This window comes from Perognathus longimembris, chromosome 17 (assembly GCF_023159225.1).
Source record: "Perognathus longimembris pacificus isolate PPM17 chromosome 17, ASM2315922v1, whole genome shotgun sequence".
In the NCBI taxonomy this organism is placed as follows: Eukaryota; Metazoa; Chordata; class Mammalia; order Rodentia; family Heteromyidae; genus Perognathus; species Perognathus longimembris.
In genome coordinates, this window is record NC_063177.1 from 44,083,420 (window position 1) to 44,108,185 (window position 24,766).

Here is a 24,766-nt window from a genome sequence, read left to right on the forward strand (position 1 = left end):
GCTAACCTTGAGCAAAAAGAAGCCAGGGACAGTGCTCAGGCCCTGAGTCCAAAGCCCAGGACTGGAAAAAAAAAAAAAGAATGTCACTGTCTTGATTAAGGGAACCAATAAACCCCTTTCAAAAATAAAAAGGATTGACATATTTACTCATGGAATAAATAATATACTCTACTTGGAATTTGTACAAGTGAAAAATAAAGTTTTATTGGCAAGTTTATTACTTGATTACAATGATTATTAACATTAAGAATGTTTGCAGTGTTTAAAAAACATATCTACAGGTGCATTATCACCAGCCTTTTTTCCACTTAAATGTGCTAACTTTCTTAGGAGGGAACCAGGTGACATTAAAGGGGACAGTGGTTTGCTGATAAACTTCTAGTAGCTAAAGGAGGATGAAGGCTGTTGTTAACCTTTACCAGTTTCCATTATGAAAATAATCCCAACCTAGCCAGTTTCAGGCTACCAATTATTTACAAACTAGCTCTTTAAAATGTGACAGTGCCCGTGACAGTGCCAGGTACCAGTGGCTCACACCTGTAATCCTAGCTACTCAGGCAGGCCAAGATCTGAGGATCACAGTTCAAAGCCAGCCTGGACAGAAAAGTCCCTATGAGACTCTTATCTCCAATTAACCACCAGAAAACCGGAAGTGGCTCTGTGGCTCAAGTGGTAGAGTGCTAGTCTTGAGCTGAAGAGCTCAGAGACAGCTCCCAGGCCCATAATGGCAGTACTCAGCTCCTTCACATCAGTGAGTGGGATAGACGATGGTACTTAGCCAGGCAAATGCAATTAGAAAATTCTTGTATAGAAATTAAAGACAATTATATATAAGAGCCCTCAAATCAAGAACATGATAGCCCCTAGTTTTTTTGGTAAATTCCTGTTAGTCCCAGGTAATACCTCTCTTTTTCTTAAGTTTTTGGACTTTCTAAAAGAATAGTGTGTTTTCTTAGTGTTATCAGAATCCCATTTTATTCTAGTGATCGTTATTAAAAGCTAGAACTGGAAGCCATAATTGACTTCTTGAGACATTGCTGCATGAAAATAATAGTAAAAACCTCATAATTTGAGATGTTGAAGTTAAATTCTTTTATACAAACCTTGTGTTTTAAGAAAGGAAGATATAAAGGCTTATTAATCATTACAAAATATCTGTGCTGTGTATATGTGCAAATCTGGAACCAAAATGCCATGAATAATTTGATTGTTTTTGACTCATAAAGGTAAAAGAACTAATCTTATACAGAAGTTCTCAAACTTTAGTTTAAACCCAACTTCATTTCCTTCTCTGTGAAACCAGTTTCTTTGTCAAACATCCAAGAACTTCTTGCCTTCCTTATGCTTTCCTCCCTTCCAAACCTATAAAATCCTACTAAATACTAGTAATTTATTTGTACAATGTATTTATGCTAAAAAGTGTTCATTCAGTCTGAGATTTTTTAGTCTAAATTGTTCAAGGTTGTTCAAGAACTGATAAGCATTTGCTAAAAGTAGAAGACTAAAATCCAGTTAGCTTCTTTCTTCAGCCTAGCCTCAAGATAAACTGATATTATTTAATTGAGGATTTTTAGAGTCCTGGAGGGAACTGGACACAAACAGTTTAGTCTCTTTCAATGACTCCTCCCCTTTGAAGATTACTAGTATACATCCGCATCTAGTCCTGTATACTACTTTAGACTTTAAGTAAGAAATTCCCAAAAGAGATTCTGTTCTCTTTATTGCTATCTGATAGGGAAAGAACCAAACACATTTTATTTAAGTTTCAGTGTGTCAGAGAGAAAAAGTGAATTTGGTTTGGGGTTTTGTTTTGTGGTAGGGTTGGAGTTTGGTTGAGGGGGGGAGGTGTTGTTGGTTTTTTTTCTTGCAGTATGGGGCTTGAACTAAGGGCATTGAGCTTGGTAGGCTGGTACTCTACCATTTGAGCCAGCTTATAAAATGAATTTCTATGTGCAAATTCTCATAATTCTAGTTCTGTCTCACTGTGGATAATATGGGGATTCTGAAAATGATGATACATCTACTCATATATATGACAAAAGCTTCTCTATTTGTGGGGGAAGCAAATTAATTCAGTAAATGAATTGTTATGAATTATTTCATGTCTTTATAATAAGCTGTGTACCCAGAGTATTCAAGGCCTAATGAGAAGCCTTTTAAAATACTTTCCTCAAGATAGATACATGATCAAAGAGCCAGTAAGAACCTACTGTCTACTTGGTAATCATAAAGTAATTTGTTTCTTTCTGTCTCAGAGAGAAAAATCCCAGATGAAGATTTCATCATTTTAATTGATGGATTAAATGAAGCAGAATTTCACAAACCGGATTATGGGGATACAATTGTATCATTTCTTAGTAAAATGATTGGAAATTTTCCTTCTTGGCTCAAACTAATTGTAACAGTTAGGACCAGTTTACAGGTATGTATTTGCTTTTGAACCATAACTTATTTACCTTAGAAAAGATTTAAAGTGAAAAAAATTCTAACAGTGTCTGTAGCAATGACTCCTTCTGAACCTCTACTGTATCCTAGAGTATTAGCTAGAATAAGCCCCCAAGAGACTAAGAGATCTGATTTAGAAAAGCATTCTCTGTATATATGATTCTCAAATTCCCATCCCTATTGCTCTGGATAAAGTTTCATAAAATATCATGAAAAGGCCAAATGTGGTGGTATGTGCCTGTAATCTCAGCACTTGGAAGGCAGAAACAAAAGGATTGTGAGTTTAAAGCCAACCTGAACTTCATAAAATAAGAAAAACCCTTTCTTAAAAAAGAATATGGAAAGAAATTCTGTTTTCTAGACCTGAAGACAAGTAGTGCAAAGAAAATTCTTAGCACTTTGACTTTTATTTTGCCTTTCTTAAATCATTTAATGCTGTGGAAAATCCACTTCACTCTATAGTTGAGAGGTTTTCTGGTTCTTCCTTCTGCTTTTACCTAGACAACTTTTCAGTACAACAAAGGTAGACTTGCCTTTGAATCTGCCCTTTTCGAATAATATTGACAGAAATAGGACTTTAGATTAAATTTATTACAACTAGAAAATTAAGGACTTAGTTTTGTTTTGTCTTTATTTTTTTTAATTATCTCTCCTGCTCTCTTACTGATCACTTAATGGCCCAGAAGAAGGATCAGGAATATAGAACTGCACCTATGAAAATTATATGGGATAAGGATAAATGATTCACTTTCCCATCATTCTCTTTTTAGCTGCATGGTATCTCCCATTCTTGATATGGTCACATGTGGTTTGCAACAGTGCTTTCAACCTCTTTTTCAATTTGATGCAACCCACTTGTGATCATTGTTGATACATAGAAAAGTCTTGTAGACAGTCACTTCTTTTCCCTTCTCCCAGAGTTTCGTTATATTCCCAATTGGGTTTATTACTTTCTGTGACCAAAAACTATCTTTAACTCTACCATCCCCTTACAGATATTATTAATCTTAAAGTAATTGAATTAAAGAATATGGATCAACATAAATGTATCCTATAAAAAACTATGTAACCTATCACCATTGGCCAATATCTTAATTTTTAAAGATAAAATGAAGAAACTTCTGTTGTAAATATAATATATATTCTTTTTTTTTGACAGAGGGTCTCAATGTAGACCAGGCTGGCCTCAGCCTCCAAGTGCTGGGATTATAGGCATATGCTACTCTACCCAGCTACAATCTCTATTTTTACCAAGTGTATAATTGAGCACTATTTTCCTCAGATATATTTTCATATAATGACATGTCTGTTTGCAGAAGAAATTTGCAATATGCTTGAGAAGAGCAGATAACTTTAATTTTTTTATTTTTGCCAAAAACCAGAAAAATCTCTGTGCATATTTACTTATAAAGTCCAAATGTCAGTGTCTTCATGGATAGAAACTTGCAGTAGCTTTCCAATTGCTTCATTTACTTCAATCAAGAATTTTCAAATTTTATTTTCTTTACAAAGTCATATTTTTTTATTATTTCCATAGGCCTGTCTTGAGTATGTCAGACACAGTTCTAGAGGCTGGAGATTCAACAATGAACAGGACATACAGTCCCAGCCTTAATTAAGTTATGTTCTAGTAAAGAGCAAAAGGAAATAAATAAATAAAATGTTAAATATATACTGAAATTACAAGTAGTGTTAAGTACTCTGAAGAAGAATAAAATAGGGAAAAGGAATAATTGGAGATAACAATTATTTTAGAGTAGATAAGGAAGGCCTTTCCAGGTACTTTATGTAGTGATGAGATCTAATTTAACTTTTTAAAAGATCTCTGCTGGTTCTATGTATAGTAAAATATAGAAAATCAATATTAAAATCAAAAATACATGTGAAAGGTGATGGTGTCTTAGACTAGAGTGGTAATGATGTACACATCGTGAAGTGGTGTTCATGTTTAGAATATATTGTGAAGAACAGTCAAACGACTTGATGAGGCAAGTGTGGTAGTACTTATTTGTAATCTCAGTGCGAAGGAAGCTAAGGCAAGAGAATCATAAGTTTGAGGCCAACCTGGGCTATATAATGAGCCCTTGTCTCAAAAAAACAAAACGTTAAAAAAAAGAAAGAAAGAATGATGGTGGACTTAATGTGGGCATAATATGAGAAAGAAGATTCAAGAATAAATCCTGGGATTTTGATGAGCACATGAGCAACTGCTGTCTTGAGGAAAAGATCACAGATACCCCTGATGATTTGGTGGCAGGGTCACTGGTAAAACACCATTTATTGACATGGGAAAGATATTGTGGACTAGGACAGAATTCACTAGTTCCACTAGTTCACATTAGCTGTGAAACATCCAGGTGAAAGAGTTGAATTGACAGGTATAAGGTGGGAATTCAGAGAAAATAACCTGGCACCATAAAGTTAGATATCACCTATATGTAGGTAAATATTTAGAACCCTAGGTCTAAGTAAACTGTTTGGGTGGCTAGAGAAGCCAAAAAGTGGAAAGTTGAACTCTAGGAGGGCTAGAAATGAAAGAAGCCAGCAGAAGAGGCTGGCAGCATGCTGAGAGGAACATGCAATGGAAGCAAACTTTTTTTAAATTTTTTATTGTCAAGGTGATGTACAGAGGGGTTACAGTTACATACATAAGGTAGTGAGTACATTTCTTGTCAAATTTTTGAAATGACCTAACACAGACTTGCAGGAAGGCATAGTCAGCTGTGTCATGTGACTAAGAGCTTGAAGAAAATGAAAACTGAAAGTGACTATTAGATTTGGCAAAATTAGAATTGTTAATCTTGAGAAGAACCATTTTAGTGAAGTGGTAGTATTGAAGTCTGATAAGAAACTGGGAAGAGCCATATATTGGTGGCTCACGCCTGTAATCTTAGCTATTGAGGATGCTGAGATCTGAAGATTGCAGTTCAAAGCCAGTCTGAGCAGGGAAGTCTTATTGCCAACTAACTACCAAAATAAACCATACATCGAGTTGTAGCTCAAGTGGTAGAACACTAACCTTGAAAAAAAAAAACAACTCAGGAACAGTCCTCAGGCCCTGAGTTCAAGCCCCAGGACTGGTAAAAATAAAGAGAGAGAGGAAAGGGGGAGGGAGGAGAGAGAAAGGAGGAAAGGAAAGGGGAAAAAAAGAAAGGAAAGGAGGGAGGGACAGATTAAACAATAGCAGAGAGAAAAAAAGCTATATAAATTTGGTAGACATGAGAACAGAATTAGAATAGTAGCTGTAATGTGGTAGATCAAAATAGTGTGTATGTGTTCTGCTGAAACAAAGAAACTGATACAGAAGAGAGAGGAGCAAAGTCTATGAGTAGATTTGAAAAAATAGAATCCTCCCCCAATATAATTTCCAAACAAATGATAAAAGTATCAAGCTTTCAGTTCAGGCAATTTCAGAAGGCTTATTAAATGTAGTCAGTCATTTTAGCAGAAGGGTTAGAAAGGCACATTTTGTTTTGTGTTTTTTTTTTAATTAAAGTCCATGTTTTTTACATGGCTTTCTTTGAATACTTATACATTTCTCTAACTGAATTGTACTTTGGCATCATGCCATGATTTGCACTGAGAAAAATTACAGCCATTGATTATCTTTTTCTTTTCTTTTCTTTTTTTGCCAGTCCTGGGGCATTGACTAAGGGCCTGAGCACTGTCCCTGGCTTCTTTTTGCTCAAGGCTAGCACTCTACCACTTGAGCCACAGTGCCACTTCTGGTTTTTTCTACATATGTGGTGCTGAGGAATCCAACCCAAGGCTTCATGTATACGAGGCGAGCACTTTACCACTAGGCCATATTCCCAGCCCCAGCCATTGATTCTTATAGCACTTCATTTTCTGTTTGTTTTAGGATGGTTATTTAGAATACTAACCATGAAATCACTCCTAAAGTACTCTTTGCAAAGAATAACCTTTAAAAAGCCTCAATATCAGGGAAATTAGTGTTCTTCCTATGCAACTAATTTGTTTTAACCTATGGATACTAATACTGGATCCTCTTTTCTTTGGCCACTCAAAGATTTAGAGTAAATTTGTGGACCTAATAGTTTATCACAGAGTTAGGGGAAACTGAAGGTCTTTCTGTCTTTCTCTCTCTCTTCATCTGTTTTAGGAGATTACCAAGTTGCTGCCTTTCCATAGGATTTTTTTGGATCGACTAGAAGAGAATGAAGCCATAGACCAGGACCTGCAGGCTTACATCCTGCATCGGATACACAGCAGCTCAGAGATCCAGAATAACATTTCACTTAATGGCAAAATGGACAATACTACATTTGGCAAACTCAGTTCTCATCTTAAGACTCTCAGTCAAGGGTCCTATTTATACCTGAAACTCACATTTGACCTCATAGAGAAAGGTTATCTAGTATTAAAGAGTTCTAGCTACAAAGTAGTTCCTGTTTCACTGTCAGAGGTTTATTTACTCCAATGCAATATGAAGTTCCCAACCCAGTCTTCCTTTGACCGGGTGATGCCTCTCCTGAATGTGGCAGTGGCCTCTCTCCACCCACTGACTGATGAGCATATCTTTCAGGCCATCAATGCTGGTAGCATTGAAGGCACGCTAGAATGGGAAGATTTTCAGCAAAGAATGGAGAACCTATCCATGTTCCTAATCAAGCGCAGAGACATGACTCGTATGTTTGTTCATCCTTCTTTTCGAGAATGGCTTATCTGGAGAGAAGAAGGAGAGAAAACCAAATTTCTCTGTGATCCCAGGTAAGATATACATCTGTGATAAGCAGTTTGGAGCCTATTTTTTAATTCTTGCATGGAGCATGGGTATTGGAAGTAGTGAGAAATGTTCTTCATTGAACACTTCCCTAAGAGGAGAAATCATCTCTATTTCTTCTCAAGCAAGGTTGTGATGAGGTTTTCGTAATGTTTTCCTCACAGTGTTATTTCCTGAAGACTTAACATCTGCAAAAACTTTTAGAGTACATCCCTACACTAAATTTCCACTAGCTCCACCAGAGACTGCAGACTCTAATTAGCCACTTAACAGATTTCAGCAGTATTTTTCAGATGCAAAAAGCAGTATTGGCATATTGTGTACCTCTTTGACTTAGAGAAGAATTATTTTACAAATTAATATATCCATTTGAAAAATAGAACTTTAAACCTCATAGTTGAACTGGTGCTTCTAGATAATGTGCCAATTCATTTTGGCACAAATACCTTATGTCTACTGAATCATTTGACCAAACTCATAAATTTAATAGGAAAGAGAAGAGAAGCTAAAATAAAGGTGGCAAATATATGGCACGCACTCCATCTTATATCTGTGACAGCATTCATTTATACCATCACTCTTTCCTGATGAACTTAATCCCAACTTGAGAATCTTTCTCAATTCAACGAACCAGATTAGATATGAAAAACCTTCCCATTCTACTGGGTAGAACATAGACTCTATCATCCTGGTAGGTGATGCTTTCTATTCCTTTGCATTCCTTTAATAAAGTAGATGTTTTCAAAAGTAAGTGTATTACTGTTTCTAGGAAACAAGGAAGGCACCAACAACAGAGCTGGGAAATAGGGAGCTTATTCTGGCTCAGATAGAAGATGGCCATATTTGACTAGACCTCACACTGATTCATCAAGACTAAAATTCTGATTATGCTGAGGTTTTATTCTGTGACCATGTTCTTTACCTGGCCTTATTAGAGATAACTGAGTTTGGGGGCATGCTACCCAGTTTACTTCATTCTTATTCGTTAGCAAAGTAGCTCCTGAGCTAGACACTGATGGCTCATGCCTGTAAGCCTAGCTACTCAGGAGGCTGAAATTGGAGGATTTCAGTTCAAATCCAGCCCAAGCAAAAAAGGCCAGGAGATTCCTCTCTCAAATTAACCACCTCAAAATGGGAAGTGGAGCTGTGGCTCAAGTGGTAGAGTGCTAGCCTGGAACAAAATTGCTATCTACATAAAAACAATAATGAGGCTTTCTTCCTAGAGGTGGTGTGAATTAAGCAAGGTCTTATAGTATAATACCTAGAATAGTACAGAGTAAAAAGGAAGTTTTCTTCAATATTCTTCCTCCTTTCCTGCCTTAGTTAAGAGTGTACCTTTAGCCAAATCCTGTGGCAGCAACATTCTTCGTCTATTAGCATTTTGAGACACAAGATTAAAAAGAAAAACTGAGTCTTATGTGAATTGCATGGCATATAAGGTACACACACACACACACATTTTATGCATTCTAAGATCTCCAGTTGGTTTCCAAAGCTGTGCATAGGATCAAACCCTATACTTGCTATAGTTTTTTTCTATTCATACATATGATAAATTTTAATTTGGAAATTAGGTAGAGTAAATTAAAAAACAAAAGTAAAAACAAGCATAATAGTATACTATAATTAAAGTTATAAATATTATCTTGCAAAATACCTATTGTACTTTTTGCTTTTACTTAAAGGAACACTTACAGCTTCTCTTTGGTATCTAAATTATCAACACTACTGCTCTTTGTTAAGTAAAACAAATGTTACTCAGTCAAGCACTGAATACCACAACCATCAATCTGATAAATGAGAGGGCTATTAAGTGATTAATGCTGGGTAGCGTATACAACGTAGATACACTGGACAAAGGAATTATCCAAGTCCCAGGCAGAATAATTGACCCTGAGTAATTAAAACTGTGGAAAGCAAAACTGTAGATAAGGGAGAACTACTGTATATCTCACTAGTACCACTTCTAATGCTTACTACGTAAGAATTGGCAACTACATAACTAAGAAAAGGATTAATTTAGACTACCTAATAAACGCATTGAAATCAATTCCCATCTAAACCCTTGCTAGCTGATTTGTTTTTGCATTGTGGCTTATGTCAGTGGATTGAAAGAAAGCTGAAGTCCAGTAGAAAGCAACTACACTACCACTGAATTAGCCATAATGTCCTTTAAAAAGATGAAATCCTTGGGAGCTCACAAAGGAAAACATAGTTCTATATGGACATTCCTGTCTGTATAGGCTTACATCCTCAACATTGCTTATTAACTAGAAACAGTGCAGCAACAGGTTGATGCACTGACACAAGAAGAGCAAACAAATAACTTCAAATAGTCTGTTCTCTGGTGATTGAACGGCATAGCTACTGCAAGGTTATCATATTTCACTTAACAACAAAAAGTAAAATTTATAAACTGACCTGGAGTTATCAAAAAAGTTTTCTTAGATTTCATTCAGTTGGAACTCCTCTTCCCCAGCATTGGCCAGCACCAATCTTGTTACTAGAGTGTTAATCTCAGAGTTTGAGGCCCTTTGGGCCAATGAAATGAACATTCATTCAGAAGGTAATACTTTTGGTGTAGCCCAGCCTAGCCTTTCAAAGAAATAGCTGCACCATTTTCCATTTCAGGCATGACTGATTAGTAGACTAATTCATGACAAGGTTTGTCTTTGTAACTTTCACTCCCTACTTTCTGCACATCATTGCCCTTTTTGTCTTCTTTTTTTTTTTCCAGCTTCTCTCAAGAGCATCTAATATACTCCAGTAGACCAGGGTAGACCAACTCAGTGTCTCTAAAGTCATACCAAGTAAGCCAGTGCCTAAGAAGAGCTCTCAGAAGCAACACAGCATCCTTATCTCTTCTAGTTTGCTTTCTTAGTTGTTAATACTCACTTCTTTACCTTAATGCTGTTAATCTTATTAAGGAATTAGATGCAGATGAGGATACTCTACTGAGGTTTAAAAAAAAAAAAAAGTAGATCTTACTCAGAAATAGACCACCCAGGGAAGGACTTCTGCCTGAGCTCAAAATAGTGAGCACTTTTAGGGTGGTACTGGGAAAACAAAGTAGTAGAGTCCCAGAGGTCAGTGCTATAGCTGAAGTTAACTTTTGTTTAAAATACCAGACTGCCTATCTAGGCAAAAAAATTAACAGATCAGAATGATCTAAAAAAATCACATGATTGTGACAGAAAGAAATGAATTGCCAATAATACAAGTTCCTGGCTTGGTAAACAAAAATTAAGCAAATATCACAAACAGTTGTTTGTATCATCAAAACTTACCTATATCATACAAATTCGGATTTTCATTCTAGATAAAAGTATGTGGCTTAAAGCACTCACACAGCCTTAGACCTCACCACCTTAACTCTGCTTTCTATTCCCCCTTAACTTATCACTGCCACTGCCATAGCTCTGTCAAACCATGAACAGACCCTGAACTTAACTTAATTTGTCCTATTATATTCCCTTAGGCACTGAGATATCAGTTTAGCTTACTAATCTAATAAACTAATCCCTGCTATTATGCTAATAGTAAGGAGATGGAAAATCCATTTGTGCAATTTATGTAAAACCCAATTTGTGCATTTTACGTAAGGTGTTTGAAAGAAGTGGCCACTGGCCTTTGTTATCAAACCCATTAGTGACTTCTATACCAGAAATTTGAAGCTGATAGATAGTTGGGGCCACCAGCCTTGTGGTGCTATCTAATTACTGCTTATTGCTTCTATATAGTGTTTGACTAAGCAACCCTATATAAATTTCCACTTTTTTCTATATCTTTTCTTCATATTTACATCCATGGTATCTAGCCTTCTCATACCTAGGAACAATTTGCAGATTAACATTTGGGGGAACCAGAGTATAAGATTTTGATGTAGAAATTAGAAAACTCAACTGCTTTATCGTTAAATATGTGGGTAAAACACAGGAAGTTTGTTGCAGTTTCTGTGTAATCAGTATTGAGTTGATATAACCTGTTTGAACCAGGCATTGTGATATGGAGGCCTAATTTGGCTTGACCTGATTTCCTCAATCTAAAAGTAGCAAAAATTTTGGTGAGTGAGTAGAGGGGAATGTTACAAAAAATCCATCCTTTTCCTGTAGGGATAGTTGCATGCTTAGTTTGATTCTTTATGTCCAGAACTGATGGCTTATAATTAAAGGTTTAGGGGGATTTTTTTCTAATTTTTTGGTCATGAATTATACGTTCACTTAGTGAATTATACACTGGCGTCCTAGTGCTCCAGAATCCATTCCACAAAGGAAGGCTTTAGAAAAGAAGTCATGTCTAAGATGGCAAAAAGGACTTCCACCCCAAAGTAAAAAGCAAGTGTGCTAGGGGCCTGGATTTTTTTTATTATTAAATATGTTTATTATCATCATAAAGGTAATGTACTGAGGAGTTACCGTTTCATAAGCCAGGTAATGAGTACATTTCTTTTTGGGCAATATCACCTCTTCCTTCACTCTCTCCCAGTTTTTCTTCTCATCCCCATCCACAAGTTGTATAGTTCATTTTCAACATGTCTACTAAGTACCACTGCGACATTTGTTTACCCTTTGTCCCTCCATTTCTCTCCCCCCCCCTTGTCCTCCCAAAGACAGATAAACAAAAAAACATGAAAACAAACAAAAGCTTTCCATTTCTTGAAATTCATTTCAATAAGTATTATTTTATATGATCAAGGCTTTCACCTTTGTGTTCCTCTCCTAAGAATATCCTTTTCTCTTACTGTGTGTGAATGCCTACAGTCTTGTATAATTTATCATGTATTTTATTTTATTTTATTTTATTTTATTTTATTTTATTTTATTTTATTTGGTCTGTCATGGGGCTTAAACTCAGGGCCTGAGCGCTCTCCCTGAGTTTTTTTGCTCAAGGCTAGCAAACTACTACTTTGAGCCACAAGCTCAACTTCCAGTTTTGAGGTGGTCAATTGGAGAGAAGAGTCTTGCAGACTTTCCAGCCCAGGCTGGCTTCAAAATTTGATTCTCAGATCTCAACCTCCTGAGTAGCTAGGGTAACAAGTGTGAACCACCATCACCTAGCTTAATCATGTATTTTAGATATAGCTTCATATGTGAGAGAAAACTTGCACCATTTGTCTCCCTGAGCTTGGCTTACCTCATTTAACATGATTTGTTCTTGGCCCATCCATTTCCCTGCAAATGATAAAATACTCTTTCTAATGACAGTTGACATCTTATAAACTGTGTGGGTCTTAAATGACCACAAAAAATAGCTATTTTGTACGGGATTTTTTTTTTTTTGTGTGTGTGTGTGTGTGTGTGTGTGTGTGTGTGTGTGTGTGTGTGTGTTGGTCAGTCCCAGGGCTTGAACTCAGGGCCTGAACTAAGGGCCTGGACACTGTCCCTGAGCTTTTGTGCTAGCATTCAGCCACTGGAGCTACCACTACTCTACTTCCATATTTTTGGTGGTTAATTGGAGATAAGAGTCTCACAGACTTTCTTGCCAGGGCTTGCTTTGAACGGCAATCCTCATATCTCAGCTTCCTTAGTACCTAGGACTTAAGGCTTGAGCAACCTACACCTGTCTTTGTTGTTATTTTCTCAATCCAAGCATGTGCCTCCAGGCAGAACATTTAACCCTATCCTCAAAGTACAATCTCAGGATTACTGTTTTTAACAGCTGTTACAAGCTCCTACAACAAACCCTTAAATTAAGGGACTGATTCTGTTTTCTAAAAGAATTAGAAGAAAATTCAACAATGAAGAAAATCTTGAAATTGAATTAAACCTTAAGAAGTTTAAAAAGAATTTAAAATGCAAAGAAAGAGGGAGGTATAAAAAAACATCTTTCACTAATACTATATTATTAAGTGACCTTACCTCCCTGAAAATACTAGCTCTTTATTGTTTTCACTTTCTTTTATTTTTTATTATTATCTTTAGTTATATCAAAGAGTTGCCATTCAAAAAAGTAGTTTATGTATTGATATAAGTCAATATTATTTCCTAGAGGAAAATCAAATAATATAGAATACAAGTTCTTTCTGTGTTAGCTATTAGTTTCATGAATGAATCAATGCTAAGAACTTATGCTTGTCAAGTATAAAATTATATGTTTTCCAAAACAGACTATATGTAAGTATGTATGTACATATGATGCTCTCAAACTTCTCATCAGTTTTTAAGACATATGTTAAAATAGTTTCTGTCATTAGCATTGCTGTTGATTTTTTATTTTATTCCATTATGATGTGAGAATATACATAAAATTATTTCAGTCTTTTTGTGTTTGTTTAGAATCAACAAGGGATATTTTGATACTGAAAGTAGCGTAAGAAATAGAGGCTAATTTGTCCTGTTAATGAGTCTCTAAAATATTGGTTGAATCAAAAGAATCCCACAGTTTTTCTTCAGTTGTCAAACCAAGATTAATGACAGAGCAATCAGAAGGGATTATTTTCAGCTTAGTGGAATTTGACAGCATATTTTCTTCTTTGTGAGTACAGTGATTCACTCAATCATCTCTAGAGACTTTCAAAAGTAGATGGATCTCCTCATTTAGTAAAATCAACACTAATAGCCTCCTATCCTTTTAATCATAAGAACCCACAGCTGTGAGACTTCACTTACTAATGCTATCAGCATATCTAGTTATTTCTACCATCTAAATTTTAGTTACAAGTATTCCATGTATTTTCAACTCTACTGACCTCATTCTGAGATCTCACATGGATTACTTTAGCTTCCTTATTTATCTACCTTCTTCCCCTCCTCCAGTCCATTCTCCACCAATATCCACAGTAGTTATTTAAAAACACAGTTAACTGGGGCACTGGTGGCTCATGCCTGCAATCCTCACTACTCAGGAGGCTGAGATATGAGGATCAAAACTTGAAGCCAGCCCCAGCAGGAAGTCTGTGAGCCACTTATGTCCAATTAACCACCAGAAAACTGGAAGTGGAGCTGTGGTTCAAATGGTAGAGCACTAACCTTGAGTGGAAAAAGCTCAGGGACAATACCCAAGCCACAAGTTCAAGCCCCACAACCAACAAAGAAAAACAAAAACATAGTTTAGACCATGTAACCTCTTGAAAATCCTTCAGTTGAGGCTGGGGATATAGCCTAGTGGCAAGAGCGCTTGCCTCAAAAATCCTTCAGTGGCTTCTATAATCAAAATAAAATAAAAGGCTTATATTTGTAGAAATAGCCTCTGCCTACCTCTCTAAATTGAGATTATTAATTCCCTCAAAATTATCTGACACTCCTTAGAATTTTGCTTTCTTACCTCTAAGCCTTTGCACATAATAATTCCCTTCAGCACAGCTCACTGTTAGCTAATTATGTAGGGGGATCTCTCATTCTTCCTTTACATCCCAGCTTAATTGTCATATTCTAAGAGAGACTTCTGCTTATCACCTTATCTAAGTAATTCCCTCCTGGTTTTAATCATAACTATTAGCAACTTGTTTACATCCTTTCTAGCACATCAGTTTATCTTTAATTTATTGTGTGAATGCTTGTTTATTGTTCACGTTTCCTCCCGAATATGAGTGAGTTTGATAAGAACCAGACCCTTTCCAGCTTACCATTGTCTTCCTCATGATTAGTAGAGTGCCTGGATGTTTCTACAATATGTTCATACCCACATCATGAACATTTTTTTCAAGATGAATTAAGTGAATAAAGGAATTTAATAATTTACTTCTAAGCCTGCAACTTGAAACATTGGAGAAACTCTTCTCCCAGCTCCACAGATAGTGTCTGATACTTACTCTACTTACTCTTGTTTCTTCTCTCAGTGAATGAAGATGCGTATTTCAGCATATAGTAAATACTTATCAAATAACATATTCAAGGCTCAGTGTTAAGCACTGCAGGGGATGCAAATATAAGTAAGATACATCTGTTCACCAGGACTTGCAGAACAATGGCTTTAATAGACACATTTATAACTAGCTATATTTAAAGTCTTATCCTAAAAGTATGAACAAAGAGCTGGGGGGCATAGAGGAGAGAGAAGGGAGTACTCTTTAAGAATGGAGAGAGAAAAGGTGGGTGGATGCAGTCATAATATTTAGTGTACATATGTGAAAATGGAATCAGGTAAATCAAGAGGATGACTAGGGTTGGGAGAGAAGACAAACTTGTGAAAGAGGTGACACTGATCAAGATGCATTATACATGCAAACTGACACGTTGAATTGAAAGACCTTTGAATATCTACTAAAAGATAAGTTTTTTTAAAGAAAAAAATACTGTTGAAGAACGGTAGGCTAGTCAAGTTATGGAAACAGCCCAGATGCCCTACAGTATCTGAGTAGATCAATAAAATGTAATACATATATACAATGGGATTTTACTCATCCATTAAAAAGAATAAGATTATGTCATTTGCAGGGAAATGGATAGACCTAGAACAAATCAGGTTAACTGAGGTGAGCCGAGCTCAGAGAGACCAACACTGCATATTTTCTCTCATGTGGAAGCTGGATCTAAAATATTACTGGACATGATAACCTATACAAGACTCTAGACATTCACACACAAAGTCAGACTAAAGAAGGAAACCCTTAGGGGAGGAACCTGAAGGTGTAACACACTCCTCTGAACATTTAAAATATTTTTTATCAAAACAAATTCCAGGAAATGGAATTGGGGGTTTTGGTGGTGGTGGTAGTGGTGGAGATTGTTTTTGCTTTGGGGGAGGTAGGAGCAGGAAGGAAAGGAGGAAGGGTGAACTAATGCAGTCATGCTATTCAGTATATACTCTATGGAAAATGAACTATGTGATGTGTGGGCAGGGCTGGGAAGGGGAAACTAGGGGGAAAGCAAAGGAAGGGGTGACATTGTCCAAAAGAGAAATGTACTCATTACATACAAAGTGGTAACTCCTCTGTAAAACACCTTAATAATAACAATAAAATTATATTAAAAACAAAACCAAAGAACAAAAGAAACTAATCATCAGTAGTAAAAACATACTGGCTTTATGGCTCAAATCTTCAGGGAGGAGTAGAAAAGATTTCATTTTTCTACTCTTTTATTTTTTGTACATTTTTCTTCTCAGAGCTGCATTTGTTAGCCCTTTTTGCCCAATAGGGAACTCTCACTGGTCTTTGAAACCAAAAACCCATTCACATCTAAACACCAACAACAAAAAAGTATAGTAGGCTAGGATTCAAAAAAGGATTATGTTTAGGATAAGCAAATGATAACAAACTAGAAACAAATATACACAGGTATGGCATTATATATTCAACCTTTAGGTTAGCAAGTGGTACCATGTTTTATCAGAAGAGTAAGGTACAAATGGAAATGGTAGCATATAATGTAAATTGCTATTACCCTTTGTGTCTTAAACAACACAAGCTTTGAGTACAATGAGCTGATTAGAACCAATTTTTTTTCTTTGTCCTCTCATCAAATCCAGGGCAATTCTAGTATTTAAACTAAAGGCATTGTCCTTACTAAGCAAGTACTGTACCACTTGAGCCGTACCCCAGTACTTGGCTTGTTATTTTTCAAATAGGCTCTCACTTTTTGTCCAGGACAGCCTCATTTATCTTTTCCACATAGCTAAGATATCAGCAATCCTCCCAATCTCTGCTTCCCAAGTAGCTATGATTACAGGTATGAGCCTCCAAGTTGCTTTGTTGTTGTTGTTGCTGCTGTTGTTTTCTTGCTTTGTTTTCATTAAAGACAGAATCTTACCAGGTGCTAATATAATTCCAGCTACTTAGGTGGGTTGAGACCTAAGAGACTGAGATCTTCAATCTAAGTGAAACTGTAAGACCTTGAGTCCAAACCCCAATACCTGGTGTACACACACACACACACACACACACACACACACACGTGTGTCTTACTATATAGCCCAGGCTGCCCTCAGCTCTTTAGTCTGAGATTACAGGTAAACACTACCAGGACCTGTATTGGTTTACTTGATCTATATCATGATTTTATAGTAACTGTAACTCTTGCTCTTTCTCCCTCATCTGGATCAGTGACAGCAAAAATAAGCACTATCATCTCTAGATAAAGATACATACTGAAGAAATGTAAATATCTTAGAAAAATTCCTTAGTTCTGATAGTCAAGTAAGAACAAAAGGGCATTCACTTTGTGTGTCTGAAAATTCATGTCAAGAACAAGCTATTTTTACCGTAATCATCCTAGTAGGCATAGATAGATTCATAACCCAAAGCATACATAGTAGAGCATAGTCCTGTATTCAGGAACTCTAGTCATTATTGGACAGCCATAAGTACTCACTTAAAATAATTTTTATACTCAGAAGACTAAAATAGTTGTACTGCTAATAACTAGGTAGAATTTTGAGACCTTTAGAATAGGACACTTTATAAATGCTTCTAGATATCATCTTAACATCCCTATACTCTTATTAAAACAGTCTACCAACAAAACTGAGCTTCCATGAGATACATAATAGTTCAGTGGCAGCTCCAAGACCTTGAGAGTATAAAACATCCTTGGCTTAATCCTTCTAATGGTAGTGATGACTCCATGCAGCTACATTTGTCTGGATATTCTCCCAACTAAATAACTTCCTTTCCATCATGATTAATCTTAACCAATTGTAACAAAGTAACCTAGTATCCATTATAATTCAGAAATTCTTTGAGACCAAAGTTTAGCTTTTCCTTTCAAAATCTTATTGAAATTTCCTGAGTTGATTCCTATGTAATGAGAGCTGTCCTGTCCCCAATTATGGTTCTTTATTGAAGCTTAAAAAAGAGAGAGAGCCAGAATAGTAGCTCACACCTGTAATCCTAGCTGCTTAGGAGGCTGAGCTCTGCCAGCCCAGGCAGGAAAGTCTGAGACTCTTATCTCCAATAAACCACTCTAAACTGGAAGTGGCGCTGTTGCTCAGCTGGTAGAGCTTTGAGCTGAAGAGCTCAGGGACAGCGCCCAGGCCCAGAGTTCAAGCCCATGACCAATCGAAAAAAAAAAAAAAAAAAAAAGAATGAATGTTTCCCCAGACTTCACTATACATCTCTGCATTAAACCTAGTTAAGAAGCCAATATTCAATACAAGAAAAAAGACCTCTCAGAAGTATCACCAGCAAAATTCACTTGCTACTACTTCTTCTATGTTCATCTGACTTGAAATTGAGATTACTGTTTTATTTTCCTCTTCTAAAAGAACTCTAAGCAAAAGGGGTAAAATACTTGCGTGACTAATGACATGAAGAAATAGGCGGACCACTAAACTGCTGGGCAGTAGAGAAACAGTTCTAAAGACCACATTTTCTAAAAGGTAGAGTGTAAGTGGTAAGATTATACATCACAAAGACAATCTAGTGTCCTTAAATGCCCAGGTTTTTTATTGAGCATTTTATATAAATTAGTCTATGTTATGCATTATGGAGAATATAAATAATGCAAATTTCTTTCATAAGTAGAAACACATGCCATATATATCACATATATATCCATTCAAATATACATTATCACTTAAAAGTACATATTCATGAAGCATATTGCTTAAACATCATTAGAATGCTTTAAAGTGCAAAAAAGTCCAATTCAAATGGATTGTTTTGTTTTGTTTTGTTTTTTGTTCTGCCAGTCCTGGGGCTTGAACTCAGGGCCTGGGTGCTGTCCCTGAGCTTCTTTTGCTCAAGGCTAGCACTCTACCACTTGAGCCACAGTGCCACTTCCAGCTTTTTCTGTCTATGTAGTACTGAGGAATCAAATCCAGGGCTTCATGCATGCTGGGCAAGCACTACCACTAAGCCACATTCCCAGCCCTCAAATGTTTTAAACATATAGAAATGTGTTACTTCACATAATGAGAAATCCAGAATTAGGGCAGTTTAGATGCTATGCAGTCAGAGCTCAAGCTCTACTTTTCTGTAGTTCTGTTAGACTGGCCCTCCTTTTGGTTTTTTCCTCATTCCAGCTGACTCCATGGTTTAAAGGGAAAGGAAGTGTTTCATACATCATGGACACATAAAGCAATATTCAGAGACAGAAACAAACAACTTTCTCTTCCATGAAGATGTGGGATCTGTTATCAGAGATATGAGAGAATAGATATCATCAGGAAACTCAGACTAGTAGAGGAGAAAGCATATGACAGTATGGTAAATATTATACTTGAAGCATATGCAACCTATACTTGTGACACCAAAAATAAAGTGCTCCACTGTGCTCAGCTGGAGGGAAAAGGTAGATCATTTGTAGAGGCTGATCAGAGACTTCATTTGGGGAAGAGCTTGTCAATCCGTTTTGGACATGTTGGTAGTATGGGACTGCCAGATGGAGAAATCTAGTAGACAGATGGATACTGTAAGACTGAGAAGAGAGATATAGATAAAGAAAAAAATAAAAAGACTAGATGCTGGTGCAGGCTCAGATGGAATGACCTAATTCAGGGAAAGGACAGAAAATGGGGGATACCAATGAAGAGATCTTGAGAAACATTGACATTTAAGCACTGCTGAGATAAGAATTGCTGATAGAGATAGGAAATGAAAATCATTAAATGTCATCTGTGTGGGGATGGTTATTAGCCAACTAGAAATAACCTATGTGTGATTCAGATGAAGAACTGATAAAAAAAAAAAAGTAGGAACTTTTCAATACCCATTATTTGCCCAGTAGCAAGTACCTTCCCCTAGATACTGACTGAATGGCACGTAGTTTTGTTGGAGATCTGGCTGAACCTGTACAATGCCTTAGCCGAAGCAGAATTTCGACATTAAAATTTCTAAATTGAGACTCTTTCTTTTCAGGAGTGGTCACACGTTACTTGCCTTCTGGTTTTCCCGCCAAGAGGGAAAACTTAATCGACAGCAGACTATTGAACTGGGACATCACATCCTCAAAGCTCACATTTTTAAGGTAATTATGGGAGTGGAATCCTTTCTCTTTGCATCTCTAGCAAACTTTCCTTAACACTGTGTCTATAAAATTGAATTCCTGTTATTTCCGTGATTTCTGAAATTGTTTTGCGGCAATTTGTCTGTCTCTTAAAGTATATGGTCTGTTCATTCCTTAACCTTTTTTTTTTTTTTTTTTTTTTGGCCAGTCCTGGGCCTTGGACTCAGGGCCTGAGCACTGTCCCTGGCTTCTTCCCGCTCAAGGCTAGCACTCTGCCACTTGAGCCACAGCGCCGCTTCTGGCCGTTTTCTGTATATGTGGTGCTGGGGAATCGAACCTAGGGCCTCGAGTATCCGAGGCAGGCACTCTTGCCACTAGGCTATATCCCCAGCCCATCATTCCTTAACCTTTAAAAGAGAACTTCCCTGTCTTACAGAGAGGTTAAGTACCTCCCTTGGAAAAAGATTAAATAAGTTGGCATTCCATTTACATTAGCCTTCCTTGAATTTAGTGCATTGCTAGGCTTGCCAGGAAGTGTATGTGGAATATCATTTGTATAAGGCACATTTACATATGTGCTCCATATATGAATTGTCATCTCCTAAGGAGAGTTGTGACAGTTGACATGTCTTCACAGTGTCTTTAAAAAAATCAATGAGTGTAGTCTCTTAATTTTAGTAAATACTTTAATATTCCTGGTATTATGAGGGTTTTTTGGAGACAGGTTTCTATGTTGACTATCCAGGCCTTGAATTCTTTATCTTTTCTACCTCAGTCTCAAAGATGCTTTGTAAGTACAAGCATGTACCACAACACACAGATTCCTTCAGGGGCTGTGGTTTTAAGCTGTTTGTTTGAAGCTAACAGGAACCTTTTTTGAAGCTGTCTCCCCAGTCTCTCTCAATCACAATCCCAGTTTTCCCCCCAGCCATTTCAAAACTCCTAAGAACTTAATAGCATGTTCCTCTTTTCTCAACATTTGTGAGGATGAACTAGAGCACAAGAAGATAGCATATAATTATTCTGTACATTCTAACAAATTGCTGGACCAAAAATGACCTAATTCAATGACCTTACTTTGTAGGAGCAGAATAGCACTAAAACACAAAGTATCTCATTCCAATTTCAAGTGAACTGAAAAATGTCTACTATTATCATAAACTCTAAGATCATTATCCTTCAATTAGATGGGAAACTAAGATATGTATTAATCTTGTAGCATCACCATCTGCCCAAGATCAGATGCAAAGATGAAGTTGATGCCAGCCTTAGTTTACCATAAAATAAACACTACACTAACACAAATAACATAAAGCTTTGTTTGGCCAAGTGTGACTTTATCCAGTACTTGTATGCCTACGTTTCAACCATAGGCTTCTGTCATTAGCATAGTTTTTATCTTACGTTGATGCAGACAACACAGTTGCCTGAGATAAGACTGGCTCCATGTGTGATGCAGGCCATAAATATCTGCTTTGCAGCATACAGTGATGACATGACGGCAAGCTAAAGAATGAAACCTTGGACTGTCCTTTTCCTGGTACTGAAATTACAGAGTCCTGCAAATGCAGAGTGCTCTTTGTTCTTAAGTTTTCCTGGACTAGAATTCTTAGTCCCCATCAGCTAAGGTTCATGAAAAGGCAAAGATAGATGTTCTAGTTTGAATCAATTAAACATCCATGCTGGGCCGTCTAACATATTTCTTTCCAATTTTAAATTCCTTTATCTTTGTTTATGAAAATTACTTATGTGGGGCTAGGAATATGGCCTAGTGGTAAAGTGCTCACCTTGTATACATGAAGCCCTGGGTTCAATTCCTAAGCACAACATATATATAGAAAAAAGCCGGAAGTGGTGCTGTGGCTCAAGTGGTAGAGTACTATCCTTGAGCAAAAAGAAGCCAGGGACAGTGCTCAGGCCCTAAGTTCAAGCCCCAGGACTGGCAAAAAAAAAAAAACAAAACAAAACAAAACAGAAAATTACTTATGTCTCACTACTGAGTAGTTAGCTGGTTGTGGAGTTCTTTTAGTTCTTTTTGTTTTTATATTTACAGTTTTATTGAAGTATAACTTAAATGCCACATAAAATCCATCAATTTTAGCTAGGTACTAGTGGCTCACACCTGTAATACTAGCTACTTAGGAGACTAAGAGCTGAGGATCATGGTTCAAAGCCAGCACAAGCAGAAAAGTCTGTAAGACTCTATTTTTTTTTCCATTGCTGATGCTTGAACTCAGGGCCTGGGCACTGTCCAGAGCTTCTTTTGCTCAAGGCTAGCACTTTACCACTTAAGCCACAGTGCCACTTCTGGCCTTTTCTATTTATGTGGTACTGAGGAATCAAACCCAGAGCTTCATGCATGCTAGGCAAACACAGGCAAACACTCTACCGCTAAGCCACATTCCCAGCCATCCATGAGACTCCTCTCCAATTAACCACCAAAAATACAGAAGTGTCAATCTGGCTCAAGTGGTAGACTGCTTTCTTGAGCAAAAGAGCTCAAGGACAGTGCCCAGGCCCTGAGTTTAAGGCCCACAACTGATTTTTAAAAATCTATCCATTTTAGATGTGCCTATCAAGGATCTTTAGTCTATTTACAGTTGTGCCACTATCACCAGTTATCAGTTACCTTTCCTCATCTTCTGATATAAAAATAGATGCCTATAATCTTAGCAGTAGGAAGGCTGAGGAAGGAGAATCTCAAGTTAGAGGCCAGCCTTGGCTAATAAATGAGATCTTGTCTCAAGAAAATAAATACTAGTTGTGAATTCTATCTTATAAGGCTGTAGTGGAGATTAGATTAAATTAAAGAAACTAGCATTTGAAAATACCCTAGCATAGAACTTTATACATAGGAGATCATGAATTAAATGTTAAATTCCCTTTTTCCACCATCATAACCTATAAGGCATATTTTCCACTACTAAAAGCTTTCTCTTTATGAAACAATAACCCCTCTGTACATCACCTTAATAACAACTGAAAAAAAAGAAGAGAAAAAAGTTTTCTCTATTAAATCACGGGTATTTCAAACTGGGCATTGGTGGCTCATGCCTGTAATCCTAGCTACTCAAGAGACTGAGATCTGAGGATTGTGGTTCAAATGCAGCCCAGACATAAAAGTCCTTGAGATGCTTATCTCCAATTAATCACAAAAAAAGGCAGGAAGTGAGGCTGTGGCTCAAGTGGTAGAGTACTAGCCATGAGCAAAAGCAGCCCAGGGATAGTGCCCAGGCACAGAATTCAAGACCCAGTACTGGCAAAAAAAAAAAAAAAAAAAGATATTTCTTTGTGTTATTTTTTATTTGATATAGTTTATTGTTTCCTTAAAAGGGCTTGGCAAGACCCACACATATTCTAAATTAGGAGACTGAGGCCTAAAATGAGAGTCAGAGCTAGATTATCTGGTCTTCTGAGATCTAAATGAGCCTTAGAACCTAGCTTATCTATACTCCCACTCTTAACTAAGTATCATTTGGAAGCCCTTCAAAATAGAACTGTAAATATTTGATATTGCTTGTCAAAATAAACAATCATAATGACTTAGTGATAGGTTTGCTTCAGTTTTTTAATGTGTTTGCATATTAACTGATTAGCAAGTGAGAGACTTCGTAATCAACATCTCTGTTATTAGCACTAATTAAAAGAGATTTTGAAGTAATAATAACAATCAGAAGCTGTTGTTTTTCACTTAGACCTCTTGATGCCTAGCTGTGTATTCTAGGGAAGTTCAACTTCCTCAAGACAAGAGGACAATATGAGTAATGTAGAAATTAAGTAGCCTTTTTAAAATTCTGGAGGATGATGAAAGGGGCAATGATGTTACCATGGTGTGAGAGGTTAAAACTACATTCTGTTTCAGCTTCCAGTGGCATGTGTTTCTAGGAACCCAGTGGTCTGTTCAGTCAAGATTTGGCTCAGCTGTTTGGGCTCACCCTTTTATCTTTCATTTATAATTAGTACAGGATAAAACAAGAGGATGAGTAAACAATTAACTTACTTTTTCTCTCTTTGTCAAGCTTTGAGTTTCACATTAGGGATGTTTAGACATTGATTGCTTTGAGAAAGCCATGTCTGTCTGAAACTGTGTCAAAAGGCATAAAAAGTGTGTTGATAAGCCTTCAAAGGCATATCATACAAATACATTCTCACCAGTGCATAATGGTATGTGTGGGAAGGTGATCACTGAAATGTAAAAATAATAGTTGCAGAGCAATAGAACTACCTGAATATCTATTTCTAGAGTACTGACTTACCGTGATATATCCATTTAATAGGCCACTATCTCCCTTGAATGTGAAAAGCATGTATGTTGGTGTAGAGTATATCCACAAATCTTTGTCCAAAAATGAACACAAAATGAATTGTTCCTTTAAACTTTTAGGTGTTTTTTTAGCCAGTAATATGTGAACCTTATCTGGGTCCCATTTCAAACCAAACATTTCTTTTTTACTTCCTTAAGATTGTCAAAGAAATTTGAATAATGGACATTTTATCACTAAGTCCTTAATTTTAAGTATGCTAATGATATTAGAATATGTTTTACCTTTTTGGGAATTTTTTGTAATTCTGGGGTTTGAACTTAGGTCCTTGTGTTTTCTAGGCAAATACTTTATGATTGAGTTACATCCCCACTTTTTGGTGGTTAATTGGAGTTAAGAATCTGAGCAGGCTTCAAACCTTGATTCTCCTATCTCTGCCTCCTGAGTAGCTCTGATTACACATATGGGCGACCAGCATCTAATTGCAGCTC

The 24,766-nt window shown here is 36.7% G+C and overlaps 1 protein-coding gene across 10 annotated transcripts in view; it reads left to right on the forward strand.

The window, feature by feature from the left end:
- Positions 1–24,766, forward strand: part of Tanc2 (tetratricopeptide repeat, ankyrin repeat and coiled-coil containing 2) — a 251,669-nt gene that overhangs the window by 185,919 nt on the left and 40,984 nt on the right. For all 10 annotated transcript variants that reach the window (XM_048367307.1, XM_048367308.1, XM_048367309.1 and 7 more), the window contains 3 exons: positions 2,256–2,422; positions 6,569–7,176; positions 19,926–20,034. In XM_048367307.1, coding sequence (XP_048223264.1) covers positions 2,256–2,422; positions 6,569–7,176; positions 19,926–20,034 — 884 coding nt within the window. The remainder of the gene's footprint in view (positions 1–2,255; positions 2,423–6,568; positions 7,177–19,925; positions 20,035–24,766) is intronic.